This window comes from Stylophora pistillata, chromosome 5, assembly GCF_964205215.1.
Source record: "Stylophora pistillata chromosome 5, jaStyPist1.2, whole genome shotgun sequence".
Lineage (NCBI taxonomy): Eukaryota > Metazoa > Cnidaria > Anthozoa > Scleractinia > Pocilloporidae > Stylophora > Stylophora pistillata.
The window spans coordinates 30,227,194-30,244,828 of NC_142523.1; the positions used below are offsets into that span (position 1 = coordinate 30,227,194).

The window sequence follows — 17,635 nt, forward strand, 5'->3', positions numbered from 1 at the left end:
TTTTATAAATTTATAATTTTACATTTTAATTGTACATTACAATTTTATAATTTTACATTCAGTTCACAGATATCGTATAAGACCACAGTACACAAAGAAATATAAATATCACCTTTCCAATAAGGAGAAAAAAATCCTCCTCCCCCCCCCCCCAAAAAAAAAAAAAAAAAATCCCAGCATAAACACTTCAATACCGAAAATCAAAGCAGGCATTTTCTTTCGGTATCCAAGCAACAAAACAACCGTACAAACATTATAAACCTTTCACCAATTTCCAGCGACCTGCCCACGTTTTTTCGCATGTCTTCTGTTTTGTAATGTTCTGAGCACAAAAAATTTGATTTTGTGATGAAGAATCCGTCCTTTACATGCTGGCGCTTCAGGAGATTGCACCATCTGACTCACTGCTGGAAGTCATTCGGAAACTAGAAGAAATGTAGACCTGTTGGATTGCCTGCTGTGTCATAATAGCTATTAGCACAACCAAAAAGCGGCACAGTGTCTTCCTCTTCTTTTCGAAGAGGAAGGAGGAATATCCTGCGTAGGGAAAGTATCGTTCATTGTCGAAATATCTCGATGAAAAGGACAGAGCACTACCACATTTCACTAAACTCTCACTAGAACTCGCAACGCGACTCAACACTAACCTCGCTATCATGTTTGCGCGGTTACACATTCAATATGGCGCCGGGAACTGTAAAAAGGGCTATTGAGAAAGCTCCTGATCGTGAAACAAGTTCTCTTTACCAGAACCACAGGAAACATAATGAGTATGGAGAATAAACATAATGACTTTAGGATGTAAAGAGTTAACAGTGCCCAGAATCAAGCAACGTTGATCTATCTTTGCTATTTTTGCCTTAACAGGTCAATGAAAGTGAAGAAGACAAAGGAGTCATTATTAATAATAATTTTTTCTCTTAATTAACATGGACTTTACTTTCTAACAAACAATGTTGATTCACATGCATACATAGTATATGGCTAGCCACATCTCAAAATGTCATAATATGCAAAATTTTATATTTTTGAAAAATTTTATATTTTTGAAAAATATGTAACTATTTTTTTTTGGTGTTCTTCAGATTTCTTCAACTTGTTGTGGTCCACCCAGCATTCTCAAGAGATGAAGTTTTGCAAAAGTTTCTGAAAGAGGAAAACGTGAGTCTCTCAAATAAGATACTCTTACAGGTGTTTGGCAGAGATATCTGTGAACATGGGGTATGTAGTCATGTTAATCAACAGTCATACCATGGCAAAATGAAGCCTATAGTATTTTAAACTCCATGATTTGCATGTTTATCCTATAATTGATAAGTGTCATGAAGTTTTATCTACAAATGGTTAGACTTTCTAGTCTTCTTAGATAGGGGATGATAATAAGAGTCGGACACGTAGTGCCCGGTGTTGTGGTCTATCTTTGTGTAGTGTCTAATCAAGAGTGAATTGAGGAGGGAAGGTGAGATCACTTAATACATGGACTGAACTGGCTGCATATTGCGCCTGATGAATTCTGACGTCCGATCTCACCTTAACTGATTGTAAAGCGCGACTGATTATCTATATAGTAGTTTGCGCTATATAAGTGTTAAATTGTCATTGTTGTTGTTTATACTGGAAAAAGACATGCTAGTTTGGGTTCCCTTCCAATCCTTGAACTCTAAGAAGTGATTAACATGTAACCTCTCCCTATAACTTCCAAACATTCCCTAGTAAACAGGTGATGAGAATACTAAAAGTTATCAGGTAGAGGTTGTCATCTTGATCTTTAAACAACAAATTCTTGAAACTAATTTACAAGGGAATGAGTATGGCAACTAAAGGGGAGAATTTACAATCAGATCTTGGAAGTTAAAGGATAATGAGGGGCCTACAAGATATAAAAATTAATTAACATACAAAATTCATGGAGCCACTGTCAAGGAAGCATTTAGGAGAACTACAGTTTCTTGCAACACTCACCTTCCACCAGTCACCAATGTTGTAAAAAAAAAACAAAAACAAATAATATATAAAACAAAGTGCAACATTGAAGGGGAAAAGAGGAGGTGAAAGTGGGGGTACAAGGGATATATTTGGTATGCCAAATATTCCAGAATAATTATTTCCATTTCAGTGGTAATGTGCAAACAATTTTCTTGCTGATTGTGTGCCTATACCTGGATGATTTTTTTGTAACCACACATTAGTGTCTGCTGCAACTTGGCAAAATGAAGTTTGATAATGATCATGATCAAACTCCTCTCTCTGAGTAATAAACCCTCTGGCTTTTCTATTTAGACCAGTAGGTTAACCAGTTGTCTATGGCATCTCTTATGCTCACCAAAAAGTATAAACAGCTTTTTTTTATTCTAACTTACATAGCCACCAGTTACAAGCAAAGTGAAAAAACGTCTTAAATGACAAGTTTATCGCGAGCTGTGGATGATTTTTGACATCATAGTCACAGGTAAAAAATGTTTAAAGTGGTTTTCTACTAATGTTTTTTGTTTCAATTGCTTTGATTTTTTTATTTTAAGTTTGTAGAATTATCATAATATTACTGGAATATCTTAAAGTTTATGATTACATACCGTGTACATCCCATTCAGGGTTGTAAAATATGAATTGTAGTTTGTGCTGGGGTACAGAGAGATGGTTCTTTGATGCACATTTCTCTGCCTGCAAGAAGATTTAAGACAAGTTTGGGAATGATTTGTTGGGGGTCTGTACCTAATTTATGATGAGAGATCTTCAGGTGTTTCATTAAACTTTTCCATAAGCCAGTAACCAGCTTTTGTTGAAATCCTTGGGCCTTCCTTATCAGTGTGAAACCTCCTGCCCTGGCAGATCAACCTCTCACCAGCTCATGTTGCTGTACGCCTCATTCTTTCCTGCGGGCATTAACGCTTTACACCCTAACATCAGTATATATATTCTCCATACTGTTCTCTATACATTTCTTAGGGTGCTGACAAGGAGAATTTGTTGAGCAATCAAGAGCTTCTCCAGTTGGTGATCATTTCCTTTATTCTCCTGGCCTTAATGTGTGATTCAGGGGTGATATTGTAAGGAGAAATTATATTCCAATCACTGTTAGGGATTAAAGGGTTCAGAAAACACTCCAGCCAAAGTGCATATAATGAGGACCGGCCCACGTATGACTTAACTTTCTTTTGAATTTAACCATTACCAGAATGACTTGGCCTTTTTTTAGAAATAAAAATAATTAGAAGTTATTCCTCCTGGTTAGGATCTTGATGAAGAATTTCAGAAAAGAAGAGATAGTGTGGAAGAGTAGACACCACTTCCCAAAGAGACATATGGGGTCAGTGTTAGTAAGGAATAAATTTTAATGACTGGTACCAACTGAAAATTTACCCTAGGGAGGCATTATGATTCACTAAAATGAATGTTATTTGGAAGGCTCAGCTGGCTAACCCTTCCCCTTTCAGATCTCTTTAGGAATTCTCTTGTCTTTTTCTATACAGTTCTCTTGATATTAGTTAAGAGAATTTGGTATTGGATCAGCTGATATTTCCTTAATTTATGGTATTCTCTAATCTCATCACTCAATGTCTGCTTGATACTATTTTTTTAACCAGTGATGACATTGTAAGGAGTAATTATCTTGTGATCACTCATGCATCAGAGTTGGCATAAATGCTTGCCTTCCAACAAGTTAGTCTGGGCTTGGATGCTCTGCATCCTCTGCAGCTTGTGGGTAAAGGATAGAGTTCAATTCCCCATTGTTGGTTTGCTCTGGGGTCTTTGAGGGGAAAATTTAGGGTATTCTAAAATGTCAACTCTGCAGGAAATTGTGATTGAAAAGCCATTAATGTGTAAATTTGTGAATTTATTTTTTTCCGTAATAAATAAACAATAAATTTGTGATTTTGTCGATTGGTTTAATTTACACCAAACAGCACAGGTCTGTGATAAGAGGGTGCTTCAAGAGGAAAGTGAAATTTTAGTTTTTGGCTCTAAGTGTTGGCAATTTTGAGATTCTTCCAGTGAATTTTTTTTTTTTTTTCGTTATTATAGAACTTTACCAAAATGCTACACAGTCAGCAACGACGTAGCAATCTTTCTTTACTACAATGTATAATCTGCACTATGGTTTTCAGCTAGGCTGACCGTGGTAAATTTCACCCTGAAATCTCACTTTAGTCTATGGTCCAGTCTGGTATAATTTTAGAAAGAAAGTATGGCCAAAATGTTGATATCAGAAGAACATCCAAGTCAAAATATACTTGAAGTGTTATTATTAATGATGAAGTTCTTGTTGTATAACAATGTATAATGATGTATGATGACAGTTTTACCCTGGCAGAATTATACTTAATATGTTAAAGTATCATAATGGTGATTTTGAATTTCTTTGTCAACCTCAGATACTGGTGTTACATCTAAGCAGTGAATGATTTTAGCTCTGGCATCATGATGGCATCTGCTGGTAATGATAACAGCACCAAGGAACTAAAAGGGTTTTTGTTCTTTTTCTGAAATTGCCAATACATCATCCAAATCATGTCTGGTCCACTATTGCTTGCCCATTGGAAGTTGGCCCAAAGAGTTAAATATTAGAAAAATATGGAACAAACAGATGTATTGATTAAATATGAAAATACATAAATTGTTAGTAATAATTTATAGCAATAGTGAACCAGACATGATTTGGATGATGTTTTTTCGCCATTATACCAATAAACACTGTTTTACCACAACTCCAATGCTACATTGTAGTTCTGGTCCCTCCAACCATCTTGGCTCATCCTGCCAAAGCTTATATCCCATTTGCAGTACTAGCTTGAAAATTATGTGTAGATCTGTTGTGGAAGTGTTAACCCTGATCTACAATGAAAATTCTCCCTACAGGATCACAACTGAATATTGTTTGAAGCTAATGAGAATAAAGGAATTGAACATCTAAATCTAATTGTCTGGTATGGAAGCCTTTTTTTAGGGAATCTTATACCCTTAATGGCAGTGTTCCTCAATTCCAGAAGTTTCATCAATTTTGTTTTGTTTTTGTCTTTGTGTCTGATCATTTCTCCAGGAATCACTGGATGTCATGTCTACTAATGACGACAACACTCTAGGTTTTACTTTAGAACTTTATTCCACATATATGGATGCTGCCAAGGTTTGTGAAATGTTTTTGGTAGACTTGGGTATAATTTTTCAGGGGGTTCGGCTTTGGTGGTGGGGGGGGGGGGGCAGTGGTGGGTAAGGTGATAAACCTTTTTTCGGCTTTGGGGTCGGCTGGGATAAGATCATGGTTATGTTGTGAACAAGTGGACAGGGCTCTACCTCTCTGTCTGTAGCACCTTCAGAAAACAGAACTGTTGTATTGTATTACCTCTGGAGTTAGAGTATTTTATTTTTGTACTGCTCTCCTGTCTAGTTACTTGGGGGAAAATTTGTAAACAAAGGCTGAAATGGTGGAACAGAGAGGTTAACTAACTTGAATAGTTTTTAATTACAATGCTTAGTGGAAGAATTGAATATGGAACTATCAGTAGAGCTGAAATTTGGGACTTCGGGATCGCAAATGCAACACCCTAACTTTTGTAACCTGGTTATTCCATTTTTTTTACACTCCCAAGATGAACATTTTAACTTTCTAACGCATTTTTTATTTCGTCCACTTCCTACCCTGTAGGAGATGCTTTTCCGTCGTACTTGTAGACTGGTAGAGTTTGAGAATGCAACAAAAGCACTGGAAAAAGCCAAACCTAAGAACCAAGAAGCGGTAAGATTCAAACAAACTTGTGTTTTGCACGTGATATACATTCCTTTGGTACTTTTCCCCTCATTCTGTTGCTCGTGATTGAGTATTTGCCTTAACATGTAAGGATGTACTTTTATTATCCAAATGTGCTTCGTAGAGTACAAATAACGCGCGAGACGAGTACAAATATCACACGATATTTGTACTCCAGAAATATCCGCGAAATTGGCCCGCAATGAAATAACAATGTGGCGTGTTGGATCATGTTGAGGTTCTGAAGAATCAAGTCGAATGCTAGAATGGAAGATTGCCAAATTGTTTTTGTGCATTTTCCATTATCAGCTTCAAAAAGCCAAAGAAGAAGCAGAGGAAGCATACAATTCAATTTCAGAAGCTGCAAAAAAAGAGGTAAATAACAATACCAGAGCAGTGTTTTTTAATTAACTGATCTTAATTTTTTTTGCAGATGATCCGTTACAACAGGCAAAGGGTGTTGAGCCTGCAAGCAAGTCCTATCCAGTACGCTGAATCGCGGTCAAAGAATGGAAGAGATACGTACGCCATATTAGCCAAACTACTGAATGACATGAAAAAATCTGCGTAATTAAGAAGCATGAAGAAAATAGACGGCCCCATGAACTTAGGTGGCCAAAATTTATGGCTCACTTTCTGTATGACATCAGATTATTTCAATTTAATGCTGATAAGACAAAAATAATTCTTTAGAACGACACCAGGGTGTTTCAGGCATTGGCCTGTTCCAGGCATTCAGTTGGTAAAATGGAGCGAAGATTGGAACTGAGAAGTGAAAAAGAGAGGGAGGCGTGGATCGGGTTCATTAAGGGACTCGACCCAAACCTCCCTCGCTTTTTGACTCCTCTGCTTTAAGAGCGCTGTTTACTTTTATGCTTCCTTTTACAAACTGATTGTCCGGAACAGGTTCTTCAGGCAGAAATTGGCCAGAAATGGTGACAAAAATGTGGCAATGACTAGGAAATGAATCAGCAAATATTTCGTAGCAGGAATGAATTTCTCAACTTTGTTAAGGATACCAGCCTTGAATCAATGCTCCAGAAGATTTATTAAATACTTTTCACGGTGAATTTTTCACCTTTATGTTCTTTCATGCAGATCACATTAAAACTGAAAAGTAAATTTATTTCTCTACCTCCTCTTGTAAAAGGATATTTTTATTGATTCTAAATGAATGATTTTCAGATGTGCAATGTTTTCTATGTACTCTCGGACTAACTGACCCCATTGAAAAAATAAAAAAATAGTTCTATTTCCAATCTTTTAAAAAGTCCCCACCAAAAATCGATTTCTTTTGTATTAGAAAGCCTAATAAAAGTTATTGGTTATAGCGGTGGAAAGTTTCTGTTTAAATAACTTTTTAATTACCCGTAAGGAGTAGAATAAAAGGTCTTTTGCTGACTTCCTCTGCGAAGATACCGGTTAACGTGACCTTTTATTCTGGTGAAAAACTGCGTTTTCCGTTTATAAATATTTGTTTTAACGTATAAGGGGCCACTTATAATAATACTTGTCCTGTAGCTCTATCACGGGTACAGTGTTTCTTCCCCTCCGACTCAACCCAAGTCACCAATCCTGAATATAGCGATGACTTAAAGGCAGTGTGAAGTCGATGGACCTTCTAACTTTCGCCAACGTGCGAAGCGCTCCTTCGAAAAAAAAAAAAAAAAACTTGTCAAACATGTTAAACACTGCTGTAATAGGTTGGCTTGTCTTTCAAGCCCAAAACAATGAAACTTCCTAAATGACCCTCCCACTCCTAACCCTATAACCTTACCCAACAAGTCAATCTTCTGCTGTTTTATTTCTGATGAGATCACGCGCAGATCAGGTGTAAAAATAGACACTGTGTCATCAGGTATGTTTCGCAATAATCTTTAGTGGCTTTCGGTTTGGTGCCCCGGTTCACCTTCGAAAGGAGTCTTGCTTTTTTCTGGAGAAATACAACGATGCAAAGCTTCAATAGTCCCTGAAATCCTCAAAGAAGTAAGACTAGATCATTTGTAATCTAGACTGAGAAGCAACTAAGTGTCTGTACGTATACAACAAGACTATAGCTCAGTGTACGAACCATTTAGGATTTTGTCACAAATCCATCCTCGTGTGCGCGACGTGAAGGAGTTTAGGCCTGCTGCATTTTAAACATTTACCAACAGCTAAGTTGATTTCATTTTGTAGAAAACAATTTGGGAATTTGTCCTTCATTCATTTCGCGAAGTATAGTCTCTTAACCGGACGGATGTACATCGATTCTTTATTTGGTGAATGAAAAACCTCATCGCTTATTTCGCTTTGTTTTTTCCTCCGATGTAAATTGGGACGCTTCGATAGCAAGGAAACGGTCTGGAGTCTTTATTCTTCGTGCCAGCCCATCACGATCCAAGACAGCAGTGAAAAGATGGTCACATCAGCAATCGTATTTAACAGTCTTACTGTGTTCCTCAAGGCACTGAAATAAGTCTCACTGGTAAGTACATTTTGTCAGAGTGTAATTTAGTTGTTTCCGTAAAGGGCCAGGACTTGCCAATTATGAAATTTAAACTAAACATCTACCTCTCTTCGGACAACAAATAGAGCTACATGTCTTTGCTCTCGAGATTGATCACGAACGAAGATCGTTAAATTTCTTGCCAAAAGCACTTTAGGTATGTTTTGAAGATGGGAAGATTTTCGAATGTATGTTGTCTAAGGTAAAACCGTAGATAGAAATTGACACAGACAACTCCGCAGTCGATTAAGATCTTCTCTGCTTCATCGTCTTCCAGACACGTTTCCCCCTAATTTTGTAACCCTATATACTTTCAGCTGGCTCTACATTTTACTATAAGTAAAATGTAAGAGAAATAGATCAGATTGTCCACGAAAATCTTACCGGAAATCATACTGATTACTTTCGCAGGTATCACAAAAGAACTTTAAAAGTTTGCGAGGTTCGGTTAAAACATAATGGTTGCAGGCGTTAATATGTCGCTTTAAACGTTAGACGAGATGTAAGCTGAAATCTCTCTAGATTTTTTGTATAATCTGCTGTTACTGAAACTTTGCCAATCCCGTGAAGTTATTTCGTCGCACGGGCCACGCAGGTATGTCGAGCAACTGGCGCTTACGCATCTTTCTGTGCGCGCCAAGATCTGATCTCCTTCGGTTAGTTGTTTAGGTAAGGTTCAGGTTTTTTTTTTTACGATAATGAATAATCTGGGTGAAAATGTTTCAGATCGTTGTCTAGTATGCTCTTCTGTTTTTATCACCATTAAGAGAAAAAGAAATCTTAATGGCGAGTTCATGAAAATATTTGAAGTTTTCAATGAAAAGGTTCTACCAGACGATGGTCTTCCGCGTGCAGTCTGGGACACTTGTCGCTATAGAATTGAAACATCATGGAAACGTAATTGTAACAAAGAGGCATCGATAGAAATTTCCCGTGGGTAGAGTACTCAAACAAGAAAATCGAATTGTTGCTGTTTCTCAGTTTCTACTAGAGGAACATTTGTCAAGGTATGCACAAATACATTACAACCTATGTTGAAAAAAAAGAAAAGCTAAGCGTGGAAACTTTATTAGATGTGGGTAGATGACCCTGTACTAAGCTGACATTTACAATTTCCCCAATGAAAGCAGCATCGATTCCCAATGATCTGAGGTATTTAACTTGGTCTTCAACAATCGATAAAAGAGGTGAAATGGCAATGACCAAGGAACTAGAAGAGAATCCGTGGCCTTTCGAGCTCAAGAATTTGAACACTCTAGGCCGCAGTTGAAAGATTAAACTCTTTCCAACCCCGTCGGTAGCTGTCCGATAACATCTCTCCTTCCCACGATGTTCTCCATTATACGTTTTTGTTCAGATTTTAATTCGCTAACCCGGCGGAAACACAGCTAAGGTTTCTCTTAGCGCTTACTGGAGGTCGTCCACGAATTTAACGTTCTCTGCAGCCTTGGCCATATTGTGAAAGACTTTGCTACAAAGCGATGGTTGGATTTTGGCGTGCACATAAAGCTACGTAAGCGTAAGCGCAAGTTCCTCGACATACCTGCGTGGCCCGTGCGACGAAATAATTTCACGAGATTGGCAAAATTTCAGTAACAGCAAATTATACAAAAAATGTAGAGAGATTTCAGCTTACATCTCGTCTAACGTTTAAAGCGACAATGTAATAGGGACCTTTAGCATCGCGTTTACTGCAAACGGCAAACGGCTGCTAGCGGTTTGAGGTTTCTCGTTTGCCGACGTCACTACAATTGAATTTAGCATGGCGTTGACGTCTTTTGGCGGGAGAAGCCTACCTTTTAACAGCCTTTTTATCTTCTTCAAGTTATTTTGAGATAAGGCCATTCATCCTTTCTCTACAAGCTCGCCCTGAGAGCACGACGGGTTTTTTGTCTTCCGAAAAAATAGGGGAAAGTACCCTCGGAATTTCCTTATAATCAGCGGGACATTTTGACCTTCGCTGGGCCACTTCGGTCGCCAGCATTACCTCTTGGCAAGTGTTTGGCTATCTAAAAAGCATGCCTCTTTGCATGCACATGTTGAGGAACTTTGAGCCGCCATTTTGTTTTCAAGTTCTTTCGCCACTCGGCTTTCTTCCATTTAGATCATGCAAAATACATTGTCTTTTTAATCACAAAAAAACCACACTTGGATCCATAAATGGTAGAAAATTCTTACGAAAAGTGTCAAACGTAAGTTTGTTTCGTTAAGTGGCCAAAAAACCTTCCCGTAAGTCACTTACGGCTAGAGCGCCTTCTTCCCGTCGAAACTGGAACCGCAAACGGCAAAAGTGACGGCAAAGCGGTGGTCTCGTGACCTCCTCAGGTTTGCCGTAAACGTGATGCCAAAGTTCCCAATTATGTCGCTTTAAACGTTAGACGAGATGTAACGCCTGCTACCATTATGTTTCATACCAACCTCGCAAACTTTTAAACACGTTCTCTTGTGATACCTGCGAAAGTATTCAGTATAATTTCCGGTAAGATTTTTGCGGACAATCTGATCGATTTCTCTTACATTGTGTGCTGAGACTGAAACTTTTCACCTCGAGCAGAGCTTCGTCGCACGGCCCAACAAACATGGCGAGCAACTGAGCTTCTTGTCGATCTCCGCGTTAAAACGCACGAAAGCACACTTCACTCTGATTGGGCAGAAAAACACAAAGATTTTCTAGCACCAATCAGATGCCAGAACGACTGCGACCGTTTGGAACTAGTCTTGTAAGACAATGTCCCCAGGAGCTCTTCTTGAAATCGACTCACAGCTCCTGGGTCTCTGAGGATGTTACTGATAAGGTACATGCCATCGGTGCCATGAGGCAATTGTCATGGAAGCAGAATACAAATTAACATCTGAAACAGTGTCTGAATGTTTAAGATGTCGTGTTTCGATGAATTTGTATATTGTGCAAACTTTGACGAAAAGCAGAAACATTTTTCAAAGCACTTTGAATGGATAATTACTGGCTATTGCTTCAACGCAAGGGCTACCTGAATTCAAACTGATAAGAAGGCAGAGATTCGATGGCCCGAAAATCTAGGCAGCGTTAATCATAGATCACGAATTATGGATGAACCCAAAGGGAACATGAATGGTTTAAGTGGAGGCCTGTTTTAAGCAATAACAAGGCGAGACCGCAACATCGGAAGCTACATTCCATACACTTTGCGAGAAGGCATGAGCTACTAATAAGTCCACCTGCTCACTGATGCAGAGAGGATGCAGCAGACGGGGCCTTTTGTTTATTGTCCTTCTCTAAGAAGACTAGAATGTCTAACCCTTTGCAGATGCCATAGTGTAAGGAGCATTTACTCCTCAGTTATATCAAGACTCTGAGTGCTAGTCCGGCCTGGGGCTTTAACTTGACCTTTAACCTTAGACCTAGGAGCTTAAGTTTCCCAGGAGCCATCAAACTCGGAAAATTAAAAAGCATTGTATTTTTTTTACATGATATAAACAAATTGTCCTACAACTGTGCTGCTCATGATGTATGTTACAGTCACATAAGAAATGTTGTGTTTACAATAATAATAATTTGTTGTTTTTATTTGAAAATGATGTGGTCTTCCAAAGAGTTTTGGACAATTATGATAATGTAATGTAATGTAATGAAATCTTTATTTAAACACGATCAATTCATCAACCCATAAAAATACATATAGCTAAGATATCTAGAATTAAAACTACATACTATAACACTAAAGCTGTTTTCCGTGAATGCCGTGCGTTAGACTTAAAGAATGTCATTGATCTTACGTTTAAATAACCCCAGAGACTCTGTGTTCCTTATATCGCGTGGTAGACTGTTCCATAATGTGGCGCCATTGTAGCTAAAGCTTTCTCTGTAATAATTAGTACGCGTTAGTGGAACACTGAGCTTATTTTCAGAGTCTCTGAGGTCATAAGCAGAGTCACGCCGCGTAAACTTTGAAGACAGATACCTTGGAGCTAGCCCGTGCAGACATCTAAACATCACGGTGGCTTTATGGATTTCCTGCTGGCGTGCAAAATTTTTCCACCCTTAAAACTCGAGTAGCTCAGTTGCATCAGCATCATAGTCAGAGAATGTCAACACACGGGCTGCTCTATTCTGCAATTTCTGCAGTTTGTCTCGTAGCGTTTTCCCACAGCTACCCCAAACAATGTCACAGTAATGAAAGTGAGGTTTTACTAAAGCTTGGTAAATGAGATGTAAGGTTGATGCTGTGATCAGGTGCCTAATTCGCTTTAGGTTCTCCGCTGCATGAGGCTAAAAAGTCATAGAGGTAAAAATAAATCAGGAACTACGAGAATCATGGCGATCATGACGAATGATTTAAATTGACATACCTTGCAAGACAAATAACGTTGTGGCGGATTTTTGATTCTGGACACATGTAGCTTAAAAAGTTGGCCACTGACATCCTATAAATCAAACGCCCATCTTTGTTAGTTTTGAAACTACTAAACACAAGATTTCACTGAGTTATGCAGCTCACAAATCTACAATTAAGTTCTTTAAAACTGTCATATCAGCGGAATTTCAACGCTCAAAAATGTTTCCGTGTGGGTTTGGCGCGTTTTCCAACTGGTTTTGTCGATTTGCACCACAAGGATTATGGGTAGGCCAACTACCCTTTGTGTTTCTATCGAAGTAGTAATATAGACTTCCAGCATTGAGGGAAGGTCCACCGGTATAGAATACGAAGGATTTTGGTATTTTTCCATCGCACTGCTTAGAGACCTGCTTCACCAGTTTACAAGAAAGTGATCCCGCCTTCCACTGCACTAAGCTACCAGTGCCTTCTTTGCATGCGATCCAGTTGTTGATGTTACTCTTGATGAGGAATTCCTTACCAATGCTGCGCCGCAAAGCAAAGTTCACGGCCTCATGTTGAGTCTCGCTTAACGGAACTGTTTTGGATACTGAAAACAACAAGCGTCCAGCCCCCTCCGTCCGTCCGTTGGTCGCAGTAAACCTGGAACGCGTTGTTATGAGAACCACCATCAGGATCTATCCAATAGACGCTTGACAAGGCTGATTGGGATTCTGGTTGAGATCTTTGCAGTTTAACACTGAGAATGTCCTCTTTAGTCCTGTGATAAAAAAAAAAAAAGAAATTCAGCTCATTCTGCGAATACTTTAAAACCATCATTGGTGATTGATCTTTGAAAGATTTCCTATAACATCAAGAAATGGTTAGATTTTCTAGTCTTCTTGGATAGGGACGAATAAATGGTAGGGGTAGGAGACGTTAATTTCCCTTGCACGAGTATACTGTGTGATAGATGTCCTCCCCTGCGGTGGGATGGGTGGGTTCGAAGGCTGTAAGTTAGATAACTCATTGGGTTAATTACGTCACCATCGCCGATAAAGAATATTGTATTGTATTGGAATGTTTTGCGAGAAATTTAGGCTTCCAGGATGCAGCTTGATAATTTTAGCTTGCCTACTTTCGCTTCAATCAGTCTGGTTGGGCGAAAACGACTACATCGTATTTTTATCAAAACCTTTTTAATCAGATAATGTTTTTCTTTTTCCGTTTCAAAATTTACAAGGAATTATTCGAAATGTTTATTCTAATTCTACAATCGTAACTTTGTATAATTTGATCTTTGACACATTTTATATCAATTTGGCACAAACTACATAGTTTTCAAATCCCCATAATTTTTTTTTGCATCGACACTTTTTTGATGAGGAGAAATTTTTTGGGTTTGGGAAAAATTTTGGAACAAAAAAATTTCTGATTTCGGGTGAAATAGGAAACTTATGTATATGAGCACGATCCTTCGCAGTAAAGCACTATTTGAGCAATAGTGAAAATCAGACCTGAAAAAAAATTCAGGCCTGTACGGGATTCGAACCACTGACCTCGCAGAGGTCGTGCTCATATACGAAGGATCGTGCTCATATACGTCTCATAACCGCAGTTCACACATATGTTTCATATGTTTGTTGTTGTTTGATTTATCATCTACGGGTTTATGTCGAATTAATTTGATGGCCTGCTCCCAGTTGGCTTGTTAGCTCAATTGGTAGAGCGCTGCACTAGTATCGCAGAGGTCAGTGGTTCGAATCCCGTACAGGCCTGAAATTTTTTTTTTTTCAGGTCTGATTTTCACTATTGCTCAAATAGTGCTTTACTGCGAAGGATCGTGCTCATATACGTCTCATAACCGCAGTTCACACATATGTTTCATATGTTTGTTGTTGTTTGATTTATCATCTACGGGTTTATGTCGAATTAATTTGATGGCCTGCTCCCAGTTGGCTTGTTAGCTCAATTGGTAGAGCGCTTCACTAGTATCGCAGAGGTCAGTGGTTCGAATCCCGTACAGGCCTGAAATTTTTTTCAGGTCTGATTTTCACTATTGCTCAAATAGTATTTTACTGCGAAGGATCGTGCTCATATACGTCTCATAACCGCAGTTCACACATATGTTTCATATGTTTGTTGTTATAGGAAACTTAGTTTAACATTTTCTATTATTTGTCGAGTGAACTCACGTACGTCCTACCGAGTTCGAATTCGCCTCCGCGAAATTGTATTTTCCATTCATCAATCGTTTGATGACTTCGTTCTTGCAGAGCAGTGCTGTTGTGTTTAAGGTAAAGATTGCAATTTGCATCCATGTCCAGCACTTTGTATCGAAAAGAAAACAAATATTGTAAGAATTTGATTTTGTTTAAACCAAAAGATAAATCATTGGATAAAAGTCAACTTAAAAAAATTAGTCATATAACCAACAGTCTTTGCTTGATCTGTTTTGTATTTCGCAGTAATATCGGGAAAATTTTGCTTAACGGAACAAAAAAAAAGTTTTGTTGATTTGAACCTGTGAAAGATGATACGATACGTTTATTTAGGGCACTTTATTTCGCGAAAGTAAACCTTGAAAAAAATATTTTAAGAATTTGATTTTTTTAAACAATAGAGGAATTGTGGGTTGTGTGTGCTTTCAAAGGCAGAAAATGCAGCTACGTTATTGGTGGGTGCATGGCAACGAGAAAAACATGAATAAATTATTGGAATGAAAAGCGTTCATTGAAAAAGAGAAAAGCAACGGAAAAGGAGACTTGGCATCAGCGCCGTCACGATTCGCTTCAACTGATATTGTTGTCCGTTTTTCGCGTCGGATTTGATGCACAATTCCACCAGCTATGTTCTAAAACAATTGGTTCATGCTTTCAGCCGTGCACCATCGAGTTATGAGCACTCAAGAAGCTAGAGTCGCCCTCGGCTATCGCCTCGGGCAACTCTTACGCCTCTTTCGTGCTCTCCAAACTTCCCGCGTGCTCCATAACTCGATAGTGCACGCCAAAGCATGAACCAATTGTTAATTATTCTCCAATGATATCAGTGATTGTAATGCGATGATTTACGTCGTACTTCCCGGCCTGTTGTCAGTTCTGTTCTTCTTGTAAACAGGAGATAATGCGAATGTCAATTGATTGTTTTCGAACTAACGTTAAGCAGCTTAACTCAAGTTTTTCTTCGACTCATTACCTTTGTAACTGAGTGAGGTAACGTAAAAAAATTGATTCAACTTTGTGGAGAATTCGCGTTCTTTCAAAGACGCACGTTTAGCAGGTAAATGGCCAAATAATTATTTTGTGTAACTTACTTTGCGCGAATTTGTTATGGTAGCCGTTTCTTTTCTGCTTTTATTTACATTTTCCTCAAAACAGCAAAATAACAGTCATTGACCAGTTGCCAATGGCCATTAAATACTGAAATTCTCTTCGACACGGTCATGTGAGTCTATAGAACAGTTGAACAACGACTGCGACTTAGTTCGGCAATAAAGATTTCGTGACGCTGTTTGGCTATCAGCCTGAAATTTCCATAATACTGTCAAGGGAAAAAAGGTTAAAAAAGATATAGATTGACGGTTCAAAGTACATTTAAGCGTAAGTTTTCTTTGGGATGATGATGTAGAGAAAACATCATTGATAACAAATTAAGTGAATTACATTAATTGTTGTCAGTAAAACAATTGATAGATAGCCTGCAGGGTGCAACTATCAACTTATCCAATGAACTCGAGTGGCTATTTGAAAAAAATTCAAGTACAAGCTTCAATAGACTGGGAAAACTATATTTTTAGGCAAATAATAGTGAAATTCCTGTCCCCAATTCGATTTTAATTTTCCAACTACTTACGATCCGCCTCAATGGCTTGACTGATCACAAGCGTGTTTGTTTCAAGTGTCAAGTTAACGAAGAGAACTGCAACAGAAAATATTTCAACGATACTGGACTCGCTCGCGTTCTTACTGCCGGTCCCCTCGCAACACAATTCAGATTTTTCATTCACGCTGACATCAAGCTAATCTCATCTGCGGTTATCGTGTACATGTCGGTTTTGCGCTTTGTTATTGTAAACAGACTACGAGAAGAACGTTCATATTTTCCTTGCGTTGGTTTTCTTTCTTAATTAATCTCTTTTCAGTTGCCTTACGCAGGTAATTTTTTTGTTTCAGTGTTTCTGTTTGTGTGTGGTTGACAAACCACTGGCAACGATTTCAAGTAAATCCGCATTTGGAGGGAACTATCGCTTAATAATAATGATGATAATTTTATTATTTTGTTTCTAGAGCGCATCACGTTGCGGTGTACAATACTCTTTCGAGCTGGCATAGAAGCAAATAAAACATAAGGAATTGTAATTAAATGTGAAACAGGGAGGGAGGGAGGGGTTTGGGTAAGCTCCATCTTACCCTCCTTCTCACTTCTTTTACGCTAAGTATGGTTAGCGCACTCACGCTAGCGAAGAATTTTCCAGACTTTTGTGGAGCGAAAGAACTTTGAAAAATAATTAAGATAAACGTGTTAAGGCACATCCTAGTGTTGAAATAATAGAGATTTTGTTACTCTTATTCAGCAAACGACAAACGAAAACGTGAATATTTAGATGATGCTGAGCATGCTGCAGTAACGACACCTTTCTTCGTTTATTGTTTGTGCCCGAAAACCAAAGGTGTAAATATTGCAAATGCGTAGATGGAAAGAAGAAGATCAAAGCGGTATACAAAAAAACATAACAACTAATACAGTTTTATTGGAACGATTAACTGGACGAGAAGTCGCTTGATGATAGAAGGGTCTAGAAGAACAGTAATTATTAAAAATAATTAGAGATATCATGGTAAAAATCACTCAATAAGGTTTGTGCGACATCACATCCTTCTTTCGCTTTTCAGCAATGAAGATGATTAACAAAAGAACAAGGGCTTCAACAACGATACCAATAAAAGGCCACAAAGGGCCCAATGGATCTGTTAAAACAAAACAAAAAAAGCAATCAATGAAACAACATGATAACAGTTCCGACGAAGGGCTAACGCTCGAAACATCAGCTTTTATAATCGTAACGGTGGCCAATTTACCATTTCAACTTTGTCGATATATTCAAAT

The 17,635-nt window shown here is 38.3% G+C and overlaps 2 protein-coding genes, 2 long non-coding RNA genes and 1 pseudogene across 6 annotated transcripts in view; 2 read left to right on the forward strand and 3 right to left on the reverse strand.

Annotated features, from left to right (window-relative positions):
- LOC148731385 (uncharacterized) overlaps nucleotides 1–17,635 on the reverse strand; it is a 27,507-nt gene continuing 9,872 nt past the window's right edge. Inside the window, exon 2 of the long non-coding RNA XR_016001674.1 lies at nucleotides 1–706. This is a non-coding gene — a long non-coding RNA (uncharacterized LOC148731385). The remainder of the gene's footprint in view (nucleotides 707–17,635) is intronic.
- On the forward strand, nucleotides 1,203–7,076 carry LOC148731386 (sorting nexin-5-like). Of its 2 annotated transcripts, XM_088761194.1 has the most exons (5): nucleotides 1,203–1,221; nucleotides 5,039–5,125; nucleotides 5,645–5,734; nucleotides 6,056–6,121; nucleotides 6,180–7,076. In XM_088761194.1, the coding sequence occupies exons 2-5, from the start codon at nucleotides 5,054–5,056 to the stop codon at nucleotides 6,315–6,317; spliced, it is 366 nt and encodes a 121-aa protein (XP_088617320.1). In that variant the 5' UTR covers nucleotides 1,203–1,221; nucleotides 5,039–5,053; the 3' UTR covers nucleotides 6,318–7,076. The 2 variants fall into 2 exon arrangements, with proteins under 2 accessions (XP_088617320.1, XP_088617319.1); XM_088761193.1 differs by lacking the exons at nucleotides 1,203–1,221; nucleotides 6,056–6,121 and having other exon boundaries at nucleotides 4,019–5,125.
- Nucleotides 7,922–11,789, forward strand: LOC148731387 (uncharacterized). Its single transcript, XR_016001677.1, has 2 exons — nucleotides 7,922–8,213; nucleotides 10,789–11,789. It is a non-coding gene; the product is annotated as an uncharacterized LOC148731387 (long non-coding RNA).
- Nucleotides 11,836–17,113, reverse strand: LOC148731388 (uncharacterized; annotated as a pseudogene). Its single transcript, XR_016001646.1, has 2 exons — nucleotides 14,736–17,113; nucleotides 11,836–13,310 (listed from the first exon to the last, which is right to left on the reverse strand). The product of XR_016001646.1 is annotated as an uncharacterized LOC148731388 (transcript).
- The window catches only part of LOC148731389 (uncharacterized), a 9,031-nt gene continuing 8,653 nt past the window's right edge, over nucleotides 17,258–17,635 (reverse strand). Inside the window, exon 8 of the mRNA XM_088761111.1 lies at nucleotides 17,258–17,496. Within this exon, the coding sequence (XP_088617237.1) occupies nucleotides 17,434–17,496 (63 nt within the window). The 3' untranslated portion in view covers nucleotides 17,258–17,433. The remainder of the gene's footprint in view (nucleotides 17,497–17,635) is intronic.

Excerpts from the sequence above, each read along its gene's own strand:
- LOC148731386 (XM_088761194.1), top strand. The coding sequence starts at position 5,054 with ATGTCTACTAATGACGACAACACTCTAGGTTTTACTTTAGAACTTTAT. Across the intron at positions 5,126-5,644 it reads CATATATGGATGCTGCCAAG|GAGATGCTTTTCCGTCGTAC; the intron begins GTTTGTGAAATG and ends CCTACCCTGTAG. Across the intron at positions 5,735-6,055 it reads AACCTAAGAACCAAGAAGCG|CTTCAAAAAGCCAAAGAAGA; the intron begins GTAAGATTCAAA and ends TTCCATTATCAG.